The sequence below is a fragment of the Lontra canadensis genome, unplaced genomic scaffold, assembly GCF_010015895.1.
Source record: "Lontra canadensis isolate GAN:19392208 unplaced genomic scaffold, GSC_riverotter_1.0 scaffold113, whole genome shotgun sequence".
NCBI classification, from domain to species: domain Eukaryota; kingdom Metazoa; phylum Chordata; class Mammalia; order Carnivora; family Mustelidae; genus Lontra; species Lontra canadensis.
Genome location: NW_022631107.1, coordinates 5664019 through 5688568, shown reverse-complemented (window position 1 = coordinate 5688568; position 24550 = coordinate 5664019). Strand labels below are relative to the sequence as shown.

General features: G+C 38.7%; 1 protein-coding gene and 2 long non-coding RNA genes across 8 annotated transcripts in view; 2 read left to right on the top strand and 1 right to left on the bottom strand.

Moving 5' to 3' along the window:
• Positions 1-3635, top strand: part of LOC116856877 — a 30552-nt gene extending 26917 nt beyond the window's left edge. For both annotated transcript variants that reach the window (XR_004380641.1, XR_004380640.1), the window contains exons 2-3: positions 1210-1287; positions 3572-3635. This is a non-coding gene — a long non-coding RNA (uncharacterized LOC116856877). The remainder of the gene's footprint in view (positions 1-1209; positions 1288-3571) is intronic.
• Positions 1-24550, bottom strand: part of KIF27 (kinesin family member 27) — an 82948-nt gene that overhangs the window by 23067 nt on the left and 35331 nt on the right. For all 5 annotated transcript variants that reach the window (XM_032840569.1, XM_032840570.1, XM_032840571.1 and 2 more), the window contains 6 exons: positions 22737-22906; positions 22159-22262; positions 20116-20271; positions 17152-17357; positions 10159-10356; positions 2966-3079 (listed from right to left, as the gene is read on the bottom strand). In XM_032840569.1, coding sequence (XP_032696460.1) covers positions 2966-3079; positions 10159-10356; positions 17152-17357; positions 20116-20271; positions 22159-22262; positions 22737-22906 — 948 coding nt within the window. The remainder of the gene's footprint in view (positions 1-2965; positions 3080-10158; positions 10357-17151; positions 17358-20115; positions 20272-22158; positions 22263-22736; positions 22907-24550) is intronic.
• LOC116856878 lies at positions 9454-22833 on the top strand. Its single transcript, XR_004380642.1, has 3 exons — positions 9454-9480; positions 10503-10596; positions 22747-22833. It is a non-coding gene; the product is annotated as an uncharacterized LOC116856878 (long non-coding RNA).

Sequence of the window (24550 nt, the reverse complement as noted above, 5' to 3'; positions counted from 1 at the left end):
ATGTGTTCAAGTCTGGGATTGTCTAGGCTGACAAAGAAAGGGCTGACAGTTTTCCCCACAGATATGAAGGGTCAGTTGTGAGAACATGCTGGGATCTTCTCGGTCACAGAGGAGCGCACCTTCCTCGTAGCACTTGGGCTGCCAGCTGCTCTACAGTCTCTCTCCTCTTCTTGAGTTCCTCAATGGACTGCAGAGACTGTCTTTTCTGCCTCGCTATCCCCCATGCCTGGTATACTTCCAGCCCATGACTGGCTTCAGGAAAATGTCAAATGACTGACTAAATGAGTGCCTGATTCCATCAGTCACCGAAGGGAATAAATGAACCCAACCCGTGGAAGACACATATGGGGGAGCACAGGAATGCACTCTGCACCGTAGCCTGTCGACATCAAGTAGTTATAAAATAAACAGAGCTGAAAAGATTCCTAAAACAAGCATCTTAGTATTCTCTTGAATCGAGGACACCCAGAAACAAAGAGAACAGAAATATGAATGGAATATGCCTGCCCAAGATGAACTCTACCAAGTGCCCATCTGCACTGCAGACATAGCGACACCAAGCTAAACAACAAATAATGGGAAAACAAATCAATACAGCACTATTTTCCAGTTCTTCTCCAGCTTAAAAATGGTGCCTAGAAATCTATATTAAAACAATGAGATACAGTTGGTTGAGTGTCTGCCTTCGGCTGAGATCATGAGTCTGCTTCTGCTTCTCCCTCCGCTCCTCCCCTCACTTGCTCGCTCTTCCTCCCAAATAAATAAAATCTTAAAAAAAAGAAAGGGTTAAAATAAAATGAGATAGTGAATATGCATAAGAAAAAGAGAGCAAGATGGCCAAAGCAAAGAAGATCTAGAGCTATGTAGACCTCCATCCAGACCTACCTAGCACGGTCCTATAAGTGCTATCACATCCAAATAATACTGACGCCTAAAATAGTAGCTCTACAATCATAAGAAACAGGAAGGCTATCCCAGAGCAGCTACAGAAATACTTTAGTTTTGTTATATCTGGTTCTACCTTAGAAACTCTGTATATGAGACCCTATGAAGTCTACCAATTAGCTAAAACGTTCTATAAACACTCCTTGGCAGTATGTGGCGTTTGAAAGATGAATAACAGATCTTTTGTAAGGTCCATTCCAATAGGAGGGAGACCTGAGAAACTCTGATTATTGATAATAAATTCTATATACACCTAAGTCCTAGGTACCGTGTCAGCAAAAATGGAGGGAGGGATTGGCTCTGCCTGGGTAATGGAAGAAATGTCAGTGCTGGCCTCACAGAGTAAGTAATATTTTAAAAGTGCTTTGAAAAATAGGTAGGAGTCCACGTAATACAAGTTTTTTAGGGAAACAATAATAAATGAATTGAATTTTCTGCATTTGAATAATAAAGGTTATGATTTGTATAATTCACTGTACCTTAGTAAGTTTTCTGAAAATTTCTTGATTTTTCTCTTTTTATAGCAAAGGTTCCTATCACACAGTCCCAATTTTAAATGCTTTCTTATAAAGGAGCTTCATTACAAATCAATGTCCTACTCCAAGCTCTTTGGACACTCGTATGGATTACCTTATAATCTTGTTCTTGTTTAGAGTCAAATCCTAGAAAGCGGGTTTTTGTTTTGCAGTATTAAAAAAACATGAAGTTTCGTTTTTGTTTTATTAATATGTTTAATCCACAGAGTGCAAGCTGTGGGAATCTTCTGGTTATCATATTCATTTAAAATTCAGAACCTTAACATTTTGAAAAATAGGTCTCACTATTCTTTGCATTCCTATCTCTCCTACTCCCCAGACATATTATTACGAAGCAGCATGGAATGTCAGGGTGAGAGCACTTTAACCAGTGTCTAAAACACATCAGTAAAATAAATAACTGGAGGGGCGCCTGGGTGGCTCAATCGGTTAAGTGTCTCATCTGCCTTTGGCTCGGGTCATGATCCGGGGGTCCTGGGATCAAGTCCCACATCGGGCTCTCTGATCAGTGGGAAGCCTGTTTTCTCCCTCTCCCTCTGCTCTCCCTCCTCTGGTGCTTACTCTCCCTCTCTCTCTCATAAATACATAAAATCTTTAAAAAATGAACAAATAAATTGGAAATACATTCAGGTACTAAATTTTATTATTAAGATACATAAAATTTAAGAAAACAAATTTTTCAGCATTAAGGTGACATATTATTAGCATTTGAGTGTAATTACAGTTTTCAGTGCATTTTTCTTTCAGTAACATTTTTAGAATTGCCATTTTGAATTTACATAAAACAAAGATGTTGTTTCTTTGAACTCTGAGATTAGCTTATGGTTTTCTTTCTTTCTTTCTTTCTTTCTTTTTTGAGAGAAAGAGAGAGAGAGAGCTGAGGAGGGGCAGAGGGGGAGGGAGAGAGAACGAATCCCAAGCAGGCTCCCATACTCAGCACAGAGCCCAACATGGGGCTCAATCTCATGACCCTGAAATCATGACCTTAGTGGAAATGAAGAGTCAGATGTTTAACCGACTGAGCCACCCAGGTGCCCCTGGATTTCATTTTTTAAATGTGGCGCTAAAACAAAAACTTTTTAATTCATCATATATGGTACATATGCAATTTGGTTACACAGGAATAGGAGGAAGGGCTCTGATTCTTAGACATATATTGTTTCCATGGGAATAAGCCAGCCTTTATTTGAATATCAAGACTGGTGTAGTCCCTTGGAAACAATCTAGTGAACATGAATTTCATGTTTACATTCTACAACATTCAAATAAATCTATTTCTACTGAAATAAGAACACAGCACATTTCTGGATGAGAGAGTAATTTTTTAATGAGAGACACATTTCAGAGAAATACTAGAAAATTTGTATTCAGGTGGCAAGGCCTAGTGTTTGCAGATTTTATTCGGAGTCCGCCATTTTCTACCTTCATTTAGACCATCATCGGAGCAAACAGAAAGCAGGAAACACTGAATAGAACAGACAAACCTGGAGCTGGTCTGTTCTTCCAAACGAGCCTTTTCTCTTGTTCATCTTAAATGCATCGAGCTCCTCAGCTCTCAGTTTCAGAGCTTCTTCCTGTTCCGTTTTTAACTTTAGTTCCTGCAGAGAACAGAAATTGAGAACATCTTACTGCTTTTACTACCTGGCTATCATTAAATATTTATCTAATATTTTATTAAATATTTTTGTAAAAAGAAAGAGAATGAGTAGATGAAAGCTGGAGCTATTTGAGAAGAAAACAATATCAGCCCCTCACCGAAGCAAAAACCAGGAGATATTAACAAAACTAGGGTTTTTTTTTCATGGTTTACCAATATCACAAATCAGTGTAACAGGGATAAGAGTCTGAAAATCACAAAGGTGTTTTTCTATTCTGCTTTTCTGAGCTCATGTCCTTTAGTTGGGCTACCCAAGGTACCCTTCTGCCATAGGGATATTAGAATTTATGACAGTAGAAATATGAAAAGAAGTATTCCGTTTCCGGCATTCAGAAACAGGATTTTGCAGCATGAGAACAGCCTTCCAAGAGAGATCATGGTCCTATGAAGAGTATTTTCTAAATTTCTTCCGTTTCCATCCACATCTTAATAGGCCCTGGATGCTCTCCCGGGGTTTAGAGAAGACGCTACTGCCCACCACTAACGCTTAGCAGGAACAAGGAAAGAGGCCAGGAATCAAAGTGGGTTGGTCCACATTACTATCTCTTACTGGTCCCTGATGGGTAAGTATAGAAATTGAAAGTGTTTAGAAACCTTTAAAACAATGGAACAGAATAATTTTATGTCTGTTGAATATTAATAGCTATAATCACGAGAAGATGGACTTTTACTGTATTTTAATTCTTTATTTCATTTTTCAACCAGTTCATGTTTTACAAAAGTACTGGGCTGTGACAAACTAATAACAACAGGAAAACTGCACCTTCTCCACAGATAATTTCAGAAGTACCGATATAAAGAAAGTAGAAGGAAACTACCATTTTCCAGCCTTGGGAAGGACAGAAAGGAGAAAAGAGGTGGTAAGAAAGATGTGTGTTCCTGGCCTCATGCGTTTTGGCCCCAAAAGGGGGAGAATAAGGTATCACTGAGGGCAGAGGAAGAGAAGGCAGACTGCAGCGCAGAGGTCCCACACCCACGTGGGCCTGCCCAGGCTCGCTGACGGAGTGGGAAGTAGAGTCAGCAAAGACAGACTGATGATAGATTCCATGGCCTCAAGTGACATGGAAACTGAAAGCCAATGGGAGTCAGTTGTCATGGGGCCCTGACCCCAACACTGAAGATTAGGACAGGCCACTGGGCTAGGAAGCTAGACAGAAGACCCAGTCGCCTCCACAGGGACTTACAACGTCATTAGGAGATGAAATGAAGCCAAAGCGCCTCCGTGCTCTAAACTGAAAGCGAGACCGGACTACATGTTACACCAGCTCTGGGCTTCATCATCAGGGCAAAGAAAGGCAGACAAGGGACAGCACAGTCACACCCAGGGACCAACTGAAATTCAATTGGTTGAAATTCCCTTCCCTTCCACGCCACGCGATGCAGTGAAAGCTGTACAACCAACCACCACATAAACTGCACTCTCTTCAGGGAGAGAGGCATAGCGTGGACGATGGGAGAGACTAAGAAACTGAATATTCTCATTCAGGAGAGCTGGGAATTATTTAAAGAAAATGGCTAAATTACCAGAACAAAGTCTGAACAGGGTGACATGTGGCTAGTTCCTGTATTTCCAGCAATTATCATGATAAGGGCTGGGCAGAACAAGAGGGGTGCAGGTAGCATAAAGAACAGAGGGCTTCTATTGACTAAATAACACAGTTCTACTTCGTCTGTTCATCTGCACTGTATTACAAGTGAATTTGACCCCATTATACTGACCCATTCGTTTTTTCACGCTGCCCAGGCTCTGGTCCATAGTTATAACTTAGCCCCAGTCACAGTCACAACAACTCCAAGATGTAGAAATAAAGACACCTTATAGACACTGGGAGCAAACTGTCTGCTATGCGTCTCCCTCCACCAATGCTTTAAAAGTAACTGCAGTAGGTCCTACCCTCTCTGCTACATGTTGCTCTGGATATTACTGCCTTTATCTTATAATATAATCCCTGTTGTAATACTAAAGTAGCTGTGCACTGTTATCACGCTAGGCTTCTCACAGCTACTTAATTATGCCACGTAATCCTCACAGTCATCTTACGAGACAGAGACTATCGAAAACTCCATAGTGTAGATGGGGAAACTGGTACTTAGAGAAGTAAAAAGCTCAAGGTCACACGATGGCCCACGGTTTCAGGGGTTCCCATGCCTTTTCTTTATTGTTCCTCCACAGATGTCCGGTAAGAACTGCTGCTCTAAGGAGAACCTGTGCAGAAATCCTAGTATTCTCTGGAAGCGGTTTAGTCAAATGGAGAACGGACAAACAGCAATGCTAGAAAGTTAGCTCTAAACAGAGGCCTCTGAGCAAAGTTAGCTCCCGAAAGAGGACTGTGAGCAGGTTTTCTATTTTTGCGTGAAGTAGTGGAAGCTTCAATATATCTTTGGGGCAGACTGTTCCTTTTCCTGGATACTCGTTCTACCTTTAAATAGGGTCGTTTCCCTAGAATGAGAGATATGGCTAAAAGAAGCGAAACTGCCCTAGATAAAAATGTAAAAAGTTTAAAGTTACAGGCAGATTTGCATTTCAGCACACTATGCACTATGCACTGCTTAGGGAAAAGAAAAAAACCCTCTTATTTTGAGATTTAGAGACTGCTGTGTTTTGTTAGTTTAAACCATGGTCTAGGAGAGAGGAGAAGCTGAGACTCAAAGATCACGTGACTGACAGGCAGGCCTAATCCTCACACTGGAGGAACGACCATAACACAGAGACTAGGTTGTTGGCAGTAGTTACAAGAAACGAACAGATCCAAGATATTCAGAAACAGCATCTACAGGCCTTAGTGGTTCATGGGTCATAATGAAGAAGACAGAGTCAAGGATGACAGTTAGTTTACCTATCTGAATGGATCGAAATGTCTGGAAAAGCACATGGAAAACTACATATTCTTCCCTGAGGGAATAGGGAGGGGGAATTGTGGGGCGATACATAAGGAAGATCATGAATTCATATATAAGACAACCTCATGAAGAGGTCAGTGGCCGGACACAGGAATCCAGAGCTCAAAGGCAAATCTGGGATTAAGGATTAAATTTGGAAGTTGTCAGAGTTGAACTGTAGCCTTGGAAAAAGATGAAGTACCTAAGACAGAATACAGAAGAGGCATAAAGCTAGAGCTCTGAGGAATTCTTTTATGTGAAGGGCTGATAGTGTAGGATGAGTTAGCAAAGACAGAGAAAAACCAAGGGGAAGGACAAGGGGGAAATATTTCAAGATGTTGGGAGTGGTGAACTATGCTGGATACAGCTGAGGTTTTATAAGGACTTTAGTGACAGAGAGAGCACTAGTGAATTTCTCCAGAGCTTTGGAGTGGATGGTAGAGCCAGGAGCCAGATGCCAGACTGCAGAGGATGAGAAAATGAATAGAAGCACAAGAAACAGAAACAGGTCCAGTCAACTTTATAATCAACAAGTTTGGTCATTAAGGGGAGAAGAAAGAGAAAAGTATTAGGTTTAAAGAGGATAATTTTATTTATTTATTTTTTAATTTTTATTTATTTATTTGATGGAAAGAGAAAGAGATCACAGGTAGGCAGAGAGGCAGGCAGAGAGAGAGGGAGAAGCAGGCTCCCCGCTGAGCAGGGAGCCAGATGCGGGGCTCAATCCCAGGATCCTGCAATCATGACCTGAGCCAAAGGCAGAGGCTTAACCCACTGAGCCACTCGGGTGCCCCTAAAGAGGATAATTTTAAGATGAGAAAAATCTAAGATGTTAAGAAAGAATCTAGGAGGAAAAAAATTTGAAAATGAGGAAAAAAGGAATTAAATGAGATACAAAGCACATAAATGCTTAGAATAGTACTGACTGAAGATAAATGTTAACTACTGCTATAATAACTATTACATTATTAAGAATGATTAGCTCAAGAAAATTAAGATAAAAATTATATTTATAATAACATCTAAAAGAATAAAATATCTGGAAATAAATTTAAGCAAGGAGGTAAAAGACTGTGCACTGAAAATTATAAAAGATTGCTGAAAGAGATTAAAGAAGACCTAAATAAAAGGCAGCCCATGATCATGAGTAGGAAGACCTAATATTGTCATGATGGCAATACACCCTAAGAACTCTGCGGATTCAATGCAATCCATATCAAAATTCCAATGGCCTTTTTTGCAGAAATGGAAAGGCTGATCCTTTAATTCATACGGAATTGCAAGGGGTCTCAAATGATCAAAACCATCTTGAAAAAGAACAACAGCAAAGTTGAAGGACTTATTTCCATTTCAAAACTAATTGCAAAGCCAATAATCAAAACAGTGCGGTGCTAGCATAAGGACAGACATACAGACAAATGGAACAGAACTGAGTTTAGATATAAATCCATAAGGCTACAGCCAACTGATCTTTGACAAGAGTACCAAGTCCATTCTATGGGGAAAGAATAATCTCCTTAACAGATGGCACTGGCACAACTAGATTTCCACATGCAAAAGAATGAAGTTTGACCTCAAAATCAATCAACAACCTAAACATGAGCTAAAACCATAAAACTCTTAAAAGAAAACAAAGGGGTAAATCTTTGTGACTTCACATTTGGCAGTGAATCTTTAAAAGACGCCAAAAGCACAGACAACCAAAGAAAAAATAGATAAATCATAATAATCTTGCTCCATCAAAGAATATTATCAAGAAACTTTAAAGGGACACCTGGGTGACTAAGTTGATTAAACATCTGACTCTTGATTTTGGCTCAGATCATGATTTCATGGTTGTGAGATCGAGCCCTCTGTCAGGTTCCACACTGGGAGTGGAACCTGCTTAAGATTCTCTTGGGACACCGGGGTGGCTCAGTCGGTTAAGTGTCTAACTCTTGATTTCGGCTCAGGTCATGATATCAGGGTTGTGAGATTGAGCCCCACGTCAGGTGCTACACTGATCCGAGAGTGTGCTTGAAGATTTTCTCTCTCCCTCTCCTCTGCACCCCCCACTCAAATGTGCACTCTTTCTAAAATAAATAAATCGTTAAAAAAAATAGATTCTCTCTCCCTCTCCTTCTGCCCATAACCCCCCCCCCAAAAAAAAAGTTTAAAGACAACCTACAGAAACGGGAAAAATATATGGAAGTCATCATGTATGTGAGAGTTGAATGTCTGGAGTACATAAACAACACCTATGACTTAATTAAAAAGATAATCCATTTGAAAAGCAAAGAACTTGAAAGACATTTCTGCATAGAAGATATTCAAATGGCCTATAATGATGCTCAACATCATTAGTCAGTAGGGAAATACAAATCAGAACCACAAGGAGATACCACTTCACACATGCTTGGATGCCTGTAATAGAAAGAAAATAATGTGTGTTGGCAAAAATATAGAGAAATTAAAACCCTCATGCGTTGTTGGTGGGAATGTAAAATGGTTCTGTTCTCCAACAAAAACAGTTGGTAATTCCTGAAAAAATGAAACATAGAATTATATGACCCAGCAATTCCACTCCTAGGACTTCAACAGTTAACCTGTAGGCCAATTTTTACCACAATATTACTTATAGTAACCAAAAGATGGAAGCCACCCGCATGTCTACCAACAGATAAATGGATGGAACAAATGTGGTCTAGACACACAATGGAGTATTACTTGGCCACAAAAAATAATGAAATTCTGATACATGCTACAACATGGATGAACCCTGAAAATGTTATACGAAGTGAAAGAAGCCAGACACAGGATAAATATTTTAAGATTCCATTTTTATGAAATAGCTAGAATAGGCAAATTCGGAGAGACAGAATTAGATGAGAAGTTACCAGGGGCTAGAGGGGAAGGGGGAAAATGGGAAATTATTGCTTAATGGTTACAGAGTGTCTGTTTGTTTGTTTTAATTAATTTTTAAATTTTTTTATAAACATATAATGTATTTTTATCCCTTTACACATTTCACAGCACTCAATCATAGCACATACAGTGTGTCTGTTTTGAGTGATGAAAAAGTTTTGAAGATAGCTAGTGGTCTCAGTTGTACAACACTGTGAATGTAATCAATGTCATGGAACTGTACATTTAAACTTGATTAAAATGGAAAATTTTATGTTATTTTACCAAAATTTACAAAAATAATGTAATATGCCCAAAACCCACTGAACTGTATATTTTACATGAGTGAATTGTATGGCATAGGAAGGATATCTCAATACAGCTGTTAAAAAAAAGAATCAGTAACTAGGCTTAAATGTTATTTAACCTTTGTTGCATCACTAAATTCTGTGTTTTTTTTTTTTTTAAGGTCTAAAAATAGATTATATTCCAAAGTTAAAAATCTTGAAATCAATTATGTCCCAAGGCTTCAGTTCAGCTTAACATTTCAATAGAAAAGAGCCTGGTACCTACTGCCAGGTAAGTGTTTGTTATTGCTGTTGTCATGACCATTATTGTCCTCCTCTTTTCAAAAGAGCCCTGTGAGGTAGGCATGATTAAGGCCATTTTCGAGGAGAATAAACAGACTCAGAGAGGGTAAGTGATTTTCTCAGTAAATGAACTGAGGAGGCTGGGATCTGAACCCATGGTAGTCTGGCACCAGAGCCCAGGCAGATGGCCTTAGTTCCTCCCCAGACTAATCCATGCTATAGAATTGCTGGGCAGAGAGGTCTGATCATTCTTCTGCTCATTAGGAATGAAATGGTACCATTTTTACCTCGTGCTTTTCCCCACGCTGTTACATGGACAGTGCATGTCGAAACACTTTGGAAATGGGAAATCCTACCAAATGTTAGATATTTTTTTCAAAAGTCAGCTTTATATGTTTTTGACAGTCTCAAGTAAAGGTCCTTGTTAGAGAAACCGTCATCACTGTATCTTCTTTTGTGAAGTCAAAGCCTTCAAGACAGTACTCAGAATTCAATAAATAGGTTTTACTATGTAGATGAACAAAGTTTTAAGTGAATGAGGACAGCAGCTGAGGTCAGGCCAAGGTGAGATCCCTCAGAAGCCAAGTCAATGGAGACCTTGGCTTCGTCAGCCCTGAGCCATTTAACACTTCCTATTAGACTTAGCAGGAAAGTATGACAGTATTACTTTGATTTTTTGTTGATCCCGCTTGATATCTGCATCCAGTTGCTTCCTTTTTTCATTTTCTTCTCGAAGTCTTTTTTGCAGCTGTACCTTTTGATATTTCATGTGATCTACATTCTGCTCTAGTTCAGTAGCACGTTTCTCATTTTGGATCGACAGTGATGCCAATTTCTTACTGTTTTGTTGCTTCTTCTGTAAGACCTGCGGATCATATGGAATATTTCAGAATGAAAAACTGCATCTCTAACAAACCTCCAGTAAACTTAAACTTTTCATTCTATGTCAAAGGTAAGCATTTTGCCTAGATTTTCATTATTTCTGACAGGCTCCTAATTGTAGACCTACAGGTCTACTTTGACAATTGGGCCACCATTGTAATCTTCACCAGATTTCATGATGATGAGCCTCCCTGATACTTACCAGCCAAACAGAACAAAACTGGTATCTTTGCTTTTTTATTGTTTTTAAAAAATGATAAAAATTAAAATATAAAACTGTACTTCTATTATAAAAGACTTATCTCAGACCTCAAATCTACTGTTCTGTTTCCTAACACCAAATTACCAATTTCTTAATTATTCTTCCAGAAGTAATTAATATGCATGCAAATAACTTCATATATATTCTAAATAGGCTATTTTTCACCTCACTTTTTCTCTATTCATCTTAGAGATCTTTTCACAGAAATTTGTTCCATGTGATTGCAAAGTAGTCCACTGGGCTCCTCTTTTTTATCCAGCTATAGCCTAAATAATTAATCCCTGAGTTAAGATAATCAGAACTGATACCATTTGCCTTACTGTGACTAACCGTTACAATTACCATTTTAACTCTCTTAAAGCTTCTCTTCATCTTGCTAAAATTATTGATGAGTAGCATAAAATATGTGTGAATGTTTGCAAAGAGTTTATACTACTAATAGAAAATATAAGTGTTCCAATTTAATCCTCATCAAACATATATTTTAAACCTGTACTAGGTGCTTTAGCATTGCACTAAGTACCTCTCATATGACATAAAAAGGGTGAAGTCATTTGTAAATTATGCAGACTACAGTTATTTCCCTTATCTTCGCAATAAATTGTTGGCAAAAACACCTTTTGTTTTCATTAAACTAGGCATTCACAGAGGCTTTGTCGCTTAGAGCAGGACCAGTACGGGCCACAGATTGTTGTCAACTTGCATACTGTTAGGTTCAGCTGACTCTGTTTGCATCGAGACCTTTTTGATACAGGGAGCTGTGCCCCCATGTGCCTTTCTCTCATCATAGATAGATAACAAATGATCCACAGGTGACTTTGAGCACCACTAGCCTGGAGGCCATAGGACTCTGTAGTTTCGCATCCCTATATTTGGACACTAGCTTTGCAACTTACTTTTGATAGTAACTGCAATACTGGAGTAAAAATCTAATACTGGTATTTTAGTGTCTTTCCACATAATACTGGAAATACCAGTAGAAGTACTGATAATCTTAAGACTGAGATAGGTTGCCATTGTCTTTTGCACTGATTCTGCACATGCTCAAAAGTGTACCTTACTGGCAGCTTTAAAGCATTAACACACTATATAACTCTCTGCATATATGTAGACATAAAGAATACAGATTTTAGATTTTTTAAATAAAAGAATTTAAGTTTTCAAAACTTAAAAAAAACTTCATTGTACCAATAAAAACGCTAGTATTTCAATATTGTAAAATGGCATGAGATGTCAGAGTACTGAAAACTGTTATTGTCACTTCAATTATGTGACTCTAAATGAGTTACTTTACCTTTCCAAACCTTAGTTTTCTCCTTTGTAAAACACAGTAAAAATACTCTCTAAAGGGTTAAATAATGATTAAATAATACATATGAAACATCTGGTATGTAAATGCTTAACTGGTAACTACCATCCTCCTCCCCAGCCCTGCCACCATCCACATCCCCGCTGGGTGTGCATGAATAGGTCAAGGGCACAGCCATTTCTAAAACTATACAGGAATCCTGTCAGTCCCATGCTGTGTGGAATGTTTCTTTTGAGCTTAATTATGTTCTGTGTCTTCTTTCCTTTCCTTATCAATCCCCTTAGCAGAAAAGGATATGCAACAAGAAACATAGTAAACAAGAGACCATGGTAATTCTCAAACCCTAATAAAAAGCTTTTATTTAATCTTTTAATTCAATCATTGTTGCTGTGTTAAATATAGAACATATAAAAAATAACTTTTGCTAATTCAGGTCTTCCTCAAAGCAAGAAAATTCTCAAATATACAACCTAAACTTACAGCTAAAGGATCTGGGAAGAGAAGAGCAAATAAAGCCTAAAACCAGCAGAAGAAGGGAAATAATAAAGATAAGAGCAGAAATAAATGATACAGAAATTTAAAAAAAAAAAAAAAAGTAGATCAAAGAAACTTGTTGCTGGGGGCACCTGCGTGGCTCAGTGGGTTAAAGCCTCTGCCTTCGGCTCAGGTCATGATTCCAGGGTCCTGGGATCGAGCCCCACATCGGGCTCTCTGCTCAGCGGGGAGCCTGCTTCCTCCTCTCTGTCTGCCTCTCTGCCTACTTGTGATCTCTCTCTGTCAAATAAATAAAAATAACATCTTAAAAAAAAAAAGAAAGAAAGAAACTTGGAGCTGGTATTTTGAAAGAATTAACAAAGTTGATAAACCCCTAGCCAGACTTATCAAAAGGAAAAGAGAAAGGACCCAAATAAATAAAATCACAAATGAAAGGAGAGATCACAACCAAGACTGCAGAAATATAAACAATTAAAAGAGAATATTATGAACACTTATATGCCAAAAAATTGGGCAATATGGAAGAAATAGATAAATTCCTAGAAATGTATAAATTATCAAAACTGAAACAGGTAGAAATAGAAAACTTGAACAGACCCATAACCAGCAAAGAATTTGAATCAGGAATGAAAAATCTCCCAACAAACAAGTCCAGGGCCAGAGGGCTTCCCAGGGGAATTCTACCAAACATTTAAAGAAGAATTAATACCTATTCTCCTGAAACTGTCCGAAAAGATTGAAATGGAAGGAAAATTTCCAAACTCATTCTGTGAGGCCAGCATTACCTTGATCCCAAAACCAGACAGAGATCCCACTTGAAAGAATTACAGATCAACATCCCTGATGAACATGGGTGCAAAAATTCTCAACAAGATACTAGCAAATTGTATACAACAATACCTTAAAAGAATTATTCAGCACGATCAAGTGGAATTTATTCCTGGGCTCCAGGGGCGGTTCAATATCTGCAAATCAATCAATCAATCAGTGTGATACACCACATTAATAAAAGGATAAGAACCACACAATCCTCTCAATAGACGCAGAAAAAACATGTGACAAAGCATAGCACCTTTTCTTGATAAAAACCCTCAAGAAAGTAGGCATAGAAGGAACATACCTCAACAACATAAAGGCCATACACAAAAGTCCCGCAGCTAATATCCTCCTCAATGGGGAAAAACTTAGAGCTTTCCCCTGAGGTCAGGAACACGAGAGAGATGTCCACTCTCACCACTGCTGTTCAACATAGTACTGGAAGTCCTAGCCTCAGCAGACAACAAAAAGAAATAAAGAGCATTCAGATTGGCAAGGAAGAAGTCAAACTTTCACTCTTCCAGATGACATGATACTCTATGTAGAAGACTCAAAGACTCCACCAAAGAATTGCTAGAACCGAAACGTGAATTCAGCAAAGCTGCAGGATATAAAATCAACATATAGAAATCTGTTGCATTTTACACACCAATAATGAAGCAGAAAGAGAAATCAAGGAATTGATTCAATTTACAATTCCACCAAAAAGCATTAGATACCTAGGAATAAACCTAACCAAAGAGGTAAAAGAAAGGAAAGTTTTCCTTCAGAAACCTATACAATACTTATGAAATTGAAGAAGACACAAACAAGTGGAAAAACATTCCATGCTCGTGGATGAGAAGAGCAAATATTGCTCAAATGTCTATACTACCCAAAGCAATCTACACATTCAATACAATTCCTATCAAAATACCACCAGCATTTTTCACACAGCTAGAACAAACAGTCCTAAAATTTGTATGGAACCAGAAAAGACCCTAAATAGCCAAAGCAATGTGGAAAAAGAAAAGCAAAGCAGGAAGCATCATGATTCTGGACTTCAAGCTCTGTTACAAAGCTGTCATCATCAAGACAGTATGGTACTGACACAGAGACCAACGGAACAGAATAGAGAGCCCAGAGATGGACCCACAACTGTATGGTCAATTGATCTTTGACAAAGCAGGAAAGAATACTCAATGACAAAAAGAGAGTCCCTTCAACAAATGGTGTTGGGAAAACTAGACAACAACATGCAGAAGAATGAAACTGGACCACTTTCTTATACCATACACAAAAATAAATTCAAAATGGGTGAAAGACCTACATGTGAGACAGGAAACCATGATAATCCTAGAGGAGAACACAAGCAGCAACCTTTTTGACCTCAGCCAGAGCAGCAACTTCCTAGATACATCAACAGAGGCAAGAGAAACAAAAGCAAAAATGAATTACTGGGACTTCATCAAGATAAAAAACTTCTGCACAGCAAAAGAAACAGTCGACAAAACCAAAAGACAGCCAACAGAATGGGAGAAGATATTTGCAAATGACATATCTGATAAAGGATTAGTATCCTTTCTAACAGAACTTAGTATCCTTTCTAACAGAACAAATCTATACAGAACTTACCAAACTCAACACCCCAAAAATAAATAATTCAATTAAGAAATGGGTAGAAGACATGAACAAACATGTTCCCAAGAAAGACATCCAGATGGCTAAAAGACACATGAAAAGACACTCAATGCTGTGAAGTGTGTAAACCTGGTGATTCATAGACCTGTACCCCTGGGGCTAAAAATACATTGTATGTTTATAAAAAAAAAAATTAGCTATCCAAAAAAAAACCACTCAACATCACTTGGCATCAGGGAAATACAAATCAAAACCATGATGAGGTACCACCTCACACCTGTCAGAATGGTTAAAATTAATTAACACAGGAAACAGATGTGGCAGGGATACGGAGAAAGGGGAACCCTCTTACTGTTGGTGGGAATGCAAGCTTGTATAGTCACTCTTGAAAACAGTATGGAGGTTCCTCAAAAAGTTAAAATTAGAACTACCCTAGTTCTAATTTTGTAATTAGTGCAGTGTAAATACCTGCACTACTAGGTATTTACCTAAAGGCTACAAAAATACAGATTCAAGGGGCACATGCACCCTGATGTTTATAGCAACATTATCAACAAGAGCCAAATTCTGGAAAGAGCCTAACTGATGAATGGATAATGAAGATGTGAGAGATATATGTATATAAAACAAAATATGACTCAGCCATCAAAAAAGAATGCAATCTTCCCATTTGCAACAATGTGGATGAAACTAGAGGGTATTATGCTAAGTGAAATAAATCAGAAAAAGACAAATACCATACGGTTTCACTCATATGTTGAATTTAAGAAACAAAACAGATGATCATACGGGAAGGGAAGGAAAAATAAAATAAGGAGAGAGAGAGAGGCAAACAGAAAGAGACTCTTAACTAGAGAGAACAAACTAAGGGTGGATGGAGAGGTGGGGGGTGGAGGGGAAGGGCTAAATGGGTGTTGGGTATTAAGGAGGGCACTCGTCATGTTAGCCCTGGGTGCTGTAAGTGATGAATCATTAAATTCTATTCCTGAAAGCAATACAATTCTATATGTTAACTAACTTGAATTTAAATAAAAACTTGGGGGAAAAATCTTTGCTAAATCCACAAACAAGGCTTAAACCACAGGTGTGTGTATATATGATCAACAACCTCCTTAGAAAAACAATCATTTTGATTAATACGGAGAATAAAAATTATAATCAGAACTAAAGTTTGAAAACTATGAAGTTATAAGTAAAATTCTGTAATAAACAAAGGAAAGATCTTAATTGTTCTGTTCTACTAATGTTCTGTTAACATGAGCACTTTGTTAGACACTGTAGTCCCAATTTTAAGGACTGAAAAGTGAAAAAGAATGGATGCCAAGTCTCTCTGAGGTGAAGTGCTAAATGAAAACACATATTTCTGAAATAAGTATTATGAAGGAAAGTAGGACAGGCGACACATACCACTACCATCTCCTCTAAGCAGTTCATATATTAAGTCCTACTATGCTAGCTCTGTGTTGACAGGCTACTTAGGTAAAAAAAAATTTGGGGGGGGAGGGCCAGATGTTTGAGGTGGAACTTGGTGTTTGGTCTGCTCATGTGCAGTGGACACTGACCTTGCTGAGAGAAAATAATTGTGGCACAGTTCCAAAAATAAACTGATCATGTTCTGAACAGGTGAACTACAATTCCACTCTCCCCACAGTGGAAACAACAGGAAAGTAATAGATCATGAATGAAAAAAATGGATAACATTCTAGCAAATTCATTAGAATCGGACTGACAAAGCACTCTGATCATCCCCCAAACCATCTGAAAATGGCTTCATTATACACAAAAATCTCCCTGTAATGGAGTGCTTCTCATAGAATGACATTTTTAATGGTAGCTATTTCTGAGGTCATAGCTAAATCCAGCGCTAGGAAATCAAGAATATGTCAGTTCCGAACCTTTCCTAAAGCAATCAGTGATAGTTTCAGAAAACAGTCTGAAATAATAGCATTTGCTGAGTGTGTGCACAAGGTGCCCTATGCCTACCAGATGTTCTCTGTGTATGATTAAATCATCAATCTTTCGTCCCTCAAAAAAGAACACAGTTCTGTGGTTATCTTTTTCTCACCATTGGTTTTTGATAAAAACTTTAATATACTTCTCGAATGAAGAATATAGGACCCAGATTGAAAGGAGGAAAACTTGCCAGCATACCAGGAAAGAAGAGCTGCTGTCCCATTTCTCTTGCTGGTGAAAACCGAATCCTACTTCTTTCCTAACCAGCTATGAAAGCAGTAAGCCTTAAGTAAGTTTGCACACAATTACATTTTGAAAATTACCTGGACTCTTAGCTTTGCGGCATCCATCTTTTTACGGAATTCCTTCTGTAATTTTACCTTCAAAGCAATATCAGAAAGATCTTTGTTTTCTAGTTCTTGCAGCTGCTTCTCTGTTTCAGTTAATTCCACCTTCGCCCGTTCTGCTTCGTGTTCAAGTTTTGTTACTTTCAGAGAATACTGTTTGCTTACCGACTTGGCATCGTTACCTTCACCACAGTAATAATAGTAACAACAATTATAAATTACGTTTAAAAAAATAAACGAAGTAAAATATCAAAACCTCAAAAATGCTCTATTCTGCAAAATCTGGTTGGGTGTGTAGCTCTTTAAGACCCAGCAGCATGAGCCCAGCTGTCCTCGCTCATCCCCATCAAATACAACTTGCCACCTGGGCTCTTAATAATCAGCTGCTTACTGACTGTTCGCACCTGGTGCCAGTCCAGCCTCTCACAGGCTCATCTTGGTGTGTTTCTGATTTTCTGAATTTGGGGTATTAGCTTTGCTGGCATCAGACTCCAGGTAAGAAAAATACTTGGGGTGATTCTTTGGCTTTTTGCTTACTGCACTTTGGCTTCCCAGTACCTGTAATCTTGTTTTCTCTACTATGAAAAATTCCCAACATAGCAAAAGTAAAAAAATAACCTGATGAACTCCCATCACTGAGATTCGAGAGTTCACAAGATTTTGCCATAGTTGGCTTCATCTATGCCTGTCTTCCCTTAATTTGCTGAAGAACTATAAAACAATCAGATGTCCTGTCATGGCAACCTACACATACTTCAATAAACATCTATTCCAAATATGGACATAGCCAAAAATTCTGTCACACCTCACAACATTAATCCCTACCTGACCCTATTCAGACTTGCCGAATTGTCTCAAAACGTCTTTTACAATTGGTTTATTATAATCACCATCCAAAAAAGCCCGAGAATACATCTCATTTTGTCTCTTACAAATCTTTCATTCTAGAGTGGACCCCCTCTTTTTCCATTCGGTTGAACTTGTCAAAGATGAATTTTTTCAATCATTTTCTAGTATTTGGAGCATAGAGAAAAACAGAATACAGATATTTCTGTATCTCTTTTCATCCTAAACTCAGCTACTGACCCTAAAAACTTGGTTTTGATTTGTTCTGAACAGCCAACTTATCCCTGAACTAAACTAGCAAACTCGTGGCAATGGAAAAGAGTCCAAAGCTTGTGGGATGAATTATCCCCAGGGGAAGTGTGTTCTACTGCTGTACTGAAAAATCTCCATTTTTTAATAAAAAGCAATGACGGAACTCAATGCACTATGAGTTGTCTTCTGGCTCTAGAACTCTCTGGTTATATCTAACTTTAAAATACACATGGCTACTATATTTGAATGAATTTAAGACCCCCTATATTGTTCAACACACCAGTACTTTGTGAGTCACTAAGAAGAAAGGGAGAGTGCCATTTACACCAGGTACATGACAAAATGCCCGGATGCCATGCAGGGTAAGGTGCATCCTGATTTCGAAGATATGAAAATGTAAAAGAAATGATGAGAAATGATGAAATACAGGGTGGTCGTCACTTGTTGGCTGAAATCACTGCTCTTTGGGGGAAGACTTGAGTGAGGAGGCTCTGGAAAACAAGCACACGGTGACCCTTTTGCGAGTCACCATCTCTAAGGAAAGCTCCAAACTGCCCTTGGTTCGAACGAGTAAGAAGAGGACCTCTCTGTGCAAGTTCAAGAATCCTCTACCTTAAGGCAACCAGGATGAGTCCCCTGGGGCTACAAAAGTGTGCTTGTTTAGGGAGAGATCCCACAGTGTCCTCACCTATCAAAAAGAAAATCGTTTGTTCCAAAAGGGCACGTAGCCTTAACTTCCACAGGCTGTACCCTGGTGGAGAAGCTATTTACACTCCTAAATCAGTTCCTCAACGCTCCTGAGAGAGATTTATTGGCATTGATCCTGCCTGTGAAGGAGGATCGTGGTCAAGCTCAGTCAAACATCTGGGACACCAGGAGCTAGAATGATGCACACAGAGCACATTCGTCACTAGGACTGAGGAAGGGAAATGCGTTGGGACAGTGATTAGGGAGAGGAGGGTGAGAAAAGAGGCCAGCCAGCCAGAAAACAAGCTTGCCAGAAAGAGGAAGGAAGTGGGAAGGCAGATTGCCCCTTGCTGGCAGAGTTGCTGGGAGCCACCATCATTCATGTAATCTGAGCATGATTATAGCCTCGGGCTTAAAGGAAAAAAAGGTAACATTTCCTTCAGTTCCCTTAAATGTGACCCATGTTTCACTGAAGCTGAAAAAAAGAAATGCTGTGGTTTATTATCCTTTCAATTCCTTACTGAATTCCAAAGTAGTCAAAGCTCACCCTTTGAGTATATTAGGGGCAAAAACCCCAAAAGCCTGAGACATGATTTTCAAGACCAGCCTAATGATGTAGCTAAAGGGTGAGGAGAGGATGCGGTACATACACCCAACCAGGCAGAATCTGAAACTAAGGGGAAGAGCTAAAAGCTCAGCTCACTAAGGGAATAGCTCTCAAGCATAAATCCTTACATCTTCAGAGAAATTAAAATGATCTACATTTGAAACGTTAATTAATAATGTTGAAAACTATCCAAAAGAATAAGGACTAGTAATTTAATATTAAAGTGAGTTAGAAAAATAGCTGACATATTCCTAGATACCTAGTATAATGTTTCTCAAAAAGTGGCAAAAAACATTAAGTACCCCTAGAGTTTCAGCACAACACAGAGTTCCCAGTAGTAGAACCATTCATAGCTGAAATCCCAGTGTAACAATGTTCTTCTGAGAACTAACGTCCACCTCTTGGCTATGAAACATACCTTGTTATGCCAAGTTCCAAGCTACAGTGGACAGAGCTCAGGGTAAAAAACTAAAATAAGTGTTACAACATTAGAAGCAATTTTAGAAGATTTTCTTCCTCATAAAAGCTCATTCACAGGACAGTATTACCTGTTTTTATTAATTCTTTAATTAGATCTTCCTTCATCTTGATGTTAATTGTAAGTTCTCTCATTTTTTGTTTAGCTTCAGTAAGTATGAGTTCTGAATTCCTTAATTTTTGCAAATTCATATCTTGACTCTCCTGAAGACATTCAATCTTTAAATCTTTAAAGAAAAAGAAGCAAAACTGAGAAAACTACAAGCTCATAAGCTATTCAATAGCAGTGGAGTTAAATAAGAGAAGCAGACAGAGAAACAGTCTAGAGGTAGCATAGAAAGAGACAAACAGCAAGGGAAAGAAAGGAAAAAAAACCACATGGCAATTGGGACTTTAATATTCTAGCTTATGGTGAGCTTCAGTCATATCCTGTGGGTTCTGATACATAGTAATTCATTGCCCTTAGATACGTGATATATGAGTTTTTTTAATCTGAGTTATTTTTTAAAAAGGTGTAAGATCAAGGCACCTGGGTGGCTCAGTTAAGTGACTGCCTTCAGCTCAGGTCATGATCCTGGAGTCACAGGATCGAGTTCTACATTGGGCTCCCTGCTCAGCAGGGAGTCTGCTTCTCCCTCTGACCTTCTCCCCTCTCATGTTCTCACTCTCTCTCATTCTCTCTCTCACATAAATAAATAAAATCTTTAAAAAAAAAAAAAAAAAGGTGGGCACCTGGGTGGCTCAGTGGGTTAAGCCTCTGCCTTCAGCTCAGGTCATGATCTCAGGGTCCTGGGATTGAGCCCCGCATCAGGCTCTCTGCTCGGCAAGGAGCCTGCTTCCCCCTCTCTCTCTGCCTGCCTCTCTGCCTACTTGTGATCTCTGTCTGTCAAATAAATAAATAAAATCTTAAAAAAAAAAAAAAAAAAGGTATAAGATCTCCAGGGTGGGTAGAGGGTTGAAATTTTTTCCCATTAACTTCTACTTTTATTGTAATCGGAGAATGCGGTCTACACCAGACTACTCAAAGCGTAGTCCAGCACTGTGGCTACTGGAATGAAAGTCAACTATGTCACTGTTTTAATTCAGCTAATTTCTTTTCTTTCTTTCTTTCTTTCTTTTTTTTTTTTTTCCACAGCAAGACTTCCTCAGTTAAGAAGCTAGTGCACTGATTTAAATTCTGGAATAAATTTCTTACCTGATTGTAAACCAGTACTGAACTGGTCAAGGATGGATACTTGAGTAGGCACTATTTAAACATCTGTAGCACTATCTATACTATTTATACATTTTAAAATGTTTGTGATATAATCATTTTTGTTAATATTACATACATAAGCTCTCAAAGTTAAGAGACTCTATTTTCATAGTGTAGGATTTATCTATTATATAATTGATATTCCCTATGCTCTTTCTTTTCATGTTTTGACCACTCACAGGCCAAGAGAAATGAGTTAAAAATCACAATAAGTTTTGGCAACACAAACATTTTGATGCTCATCAGTTGTATACTAGAACATTCTGAGCACTCAGCAGACTAATTTGGCTCTAATGTTGCATGCATCACTACTGGTAGGCAAGTGCACCACTGAAGCAGTAGACAACTAGTACATTACTTTCTCTCTTTCTTAAGATTTTATTTATTTGAGAGAGAGAGAACAAGCAGGGGGTGGGGCAGAGGGAGATGCAGACTCCCCGCCAAGCAGGGAGCCCAACGTGGGCTGATCCCAGGACCCTGGGATCATGACCTGAGCCGAAGGCAGACACTTAACCCACTTAGCCACAGGCACCCTAGTAAATTACTTAAACTGTATTTTAAAGTAGTCCAGAGTACAATGAAAATATCAACTCAAGTTTGGATACAAGTTCCCCATTCTAAGACATTTAGCCTGTAACTCTAGCCAGAATTGATTTTTGGGAAAATTTTTTTATTAAGCAGTACAGAGTGAAAAATTAGAGATAGAACAGAGAACATAAAGGAAGTTCCACCAACCAGGAAAGCACACTTAACAAGTTCCCATCTTTGAGAACTCCTAGATACTTCTTATATTAATGACTAAAGAAAAAGAGAAGCGTTGTAAACATTAAATCTAAATAACTTGAGAAAGTCTGTGTACCTTCATTCCCCAAACTTGACTTTTGTGTTTGATCCTGAATGTCATTCGATTCAACAAGAGAACAAACAGAGCCTGGCTTCTGAAGACATGAGCGACTTCTACATCTAAAAAAAAAAAAAGATCAGGATCAAAGGTAACTTGTCTGTTAGTGTCTTCTCATCTGCCCTCAAACTGGTTTCCCCAAAACTGACAGTAATATTAAAAAATTATTAATTATATAAACAAAATTTTACTAATATTCCTCAAAGCAAAAGGCTATCTCCCCCAAGCTGAACTCAGTGGAAAATGTATTATGTTTGTTGCCACCGTGGCAGCAAAATCAAGAAATCCACAAATACTCTCTCTGAAAATTAAAATCCAACAACTATAAAAGCCCTACATGCAAAATTATTTTTCAATTTTAAGACGGATAACTTGTGTTCAAACACTGGTTTCATAACACATTAGCAGACAACACATTTAGCAAAAACTACCTACTCTTATATTAAATGGTAATGTTACATGTTAATGAAAAAAAGACCTACACCTATAATGATTGCATCATACGTTTATTAAATTAGTCGATTTTTTAAACATACCTAATTTCAGATTTCTCTTGGCCTTCGGATTCTTCATCATCACTGTTGTCAGAAAATTGGCAGTGGAGGACTTCATCTTGTTCTTCTATGTGACCCAGCAGCATCTGACTTCGTGTTCGAAATCCGGCAACTACTCGATCCAGAGAGTACACAGAAGGGCTTGTGTAGACCTTACAAGTACCCCAGCCAATAAAAAAAGGGATTTTTAAAAAAATGTTTATTTTTATCCTATTACTCAAGATGTTTTTAAAGAGGTTTTTAGATAGTTATGCTTAAAATGGCCAATTACTGAAAATGTGCAAAAGTCAAAATAAATTTCACAGTACTGTTGTGCCCCGTGGACACATACATCTTTTAAAATCTACACAGCTCTTCCTTCTTCTAGAGAGCTCCCTATCGATTCAAAAATGAAACCAAAGAGAGGCGGAACTGAAAACATCACAGCTCTCTTTTTTTTTTAAGATTTTTATTTATTTATTTGACAGACATCACAAGTAGGCAGAGAGGCAGGCAGAGAGAGAGAGGAGGAAGCAGGCTCCCCACCGAGCAGAGAGCCCGATGCGGGGCTCGATCCCAAGACCCTGGGACCATGACCTGAGCCTAAGGCAGAGGCCCCAACCCACTGAGCCACCCAGGCACCCCAAACATCACAGCTCTTAAACACAGCACAGGCACTCCCCAACCATGTGAAAGCCATATACAGTGTGATAAGAGACAATGACATGTTGTGTACTACGCTGCAGGAAATCCAAATGGATTTACTCACACTTTACATGTGGTGGTGAGGGATAGCCGACTTAATGCTCTAAGTGACACAGTTAACATGTATCATGGATAAATAGATTTTCATGGCCCAGCATGGGAATTTTCTATATTATAACATGCTTCTATTAGCAATGCACCTTAAGCTCTCAAAAAACAACCTTGGAGTGGCGCCTGAGTGGTGCGGTCAGTTAAGCATCTCTCTTTTTTTTTTTTCCTTCTTTTTTTTTTTTTTTTAAGATTTTATGTATTTATTCGACAGACATAGATCACAAGCAGGCAGAGAAACAGGCAGAGAGAGAGGGGAGGAAGCAGGCTCCCTGCTGAGCAGAGAGCCTAACTCGGGACTCCATCCCAGGACCCTGGGATCACGATCTGAGCCAGAGGCAGAGGCTTTAACCCCCTGAGCCACCCAGGCGCCCCAGCATCTGACTCTTGATATTGGCTCAGGTCGTGATCTCAGGGTTGTGGCATCAAGCCCTACATCAGGCTCTGTGCTCAGCAGGGAGTCTGCTGGAGATACTTTCTCTCCCTCTGCCCCCACCCCATGCTTGTTCACATGCTTGCCCCCCCCAAAGTAATAAATAAATCTTTTTTTAAATGACCTTGGAAAACAAAAACAAAAATTAGAAACTGCCTTTATTCATTTATTCTAGTTTGAGTCACCAAATATTTCCTTTTTCTTTTTCTTTTTTTTTAGATTTTATTTATTTACTTGACAAAGATCACAAGTAGGCAGAGGGACAGAGAGGGAGGGAAGCAGGTTCACCGCTGAGCAGAGAGCCTGATGCAGGGCTCGATCCCAGGACCCTGAGATCATGACCTGAGCCTAAGGCAGAGGCTTAACCCACTGAGCCACCTAGGCGCCCCCAAATGTTTCCTTTTTCACCACCTCTTTGTAACCGGACCTCAGAGTTTTTTCTCAAAAAAGCCAATGAAATATTAGAGGAAACATTCAATTTATTACCAGAAATAATTATAAGCTATTAAAATTTTAACATAGAGTGGAATATGTATAACACAGATTCAAGTGATTTAAGTCTCTTACATAA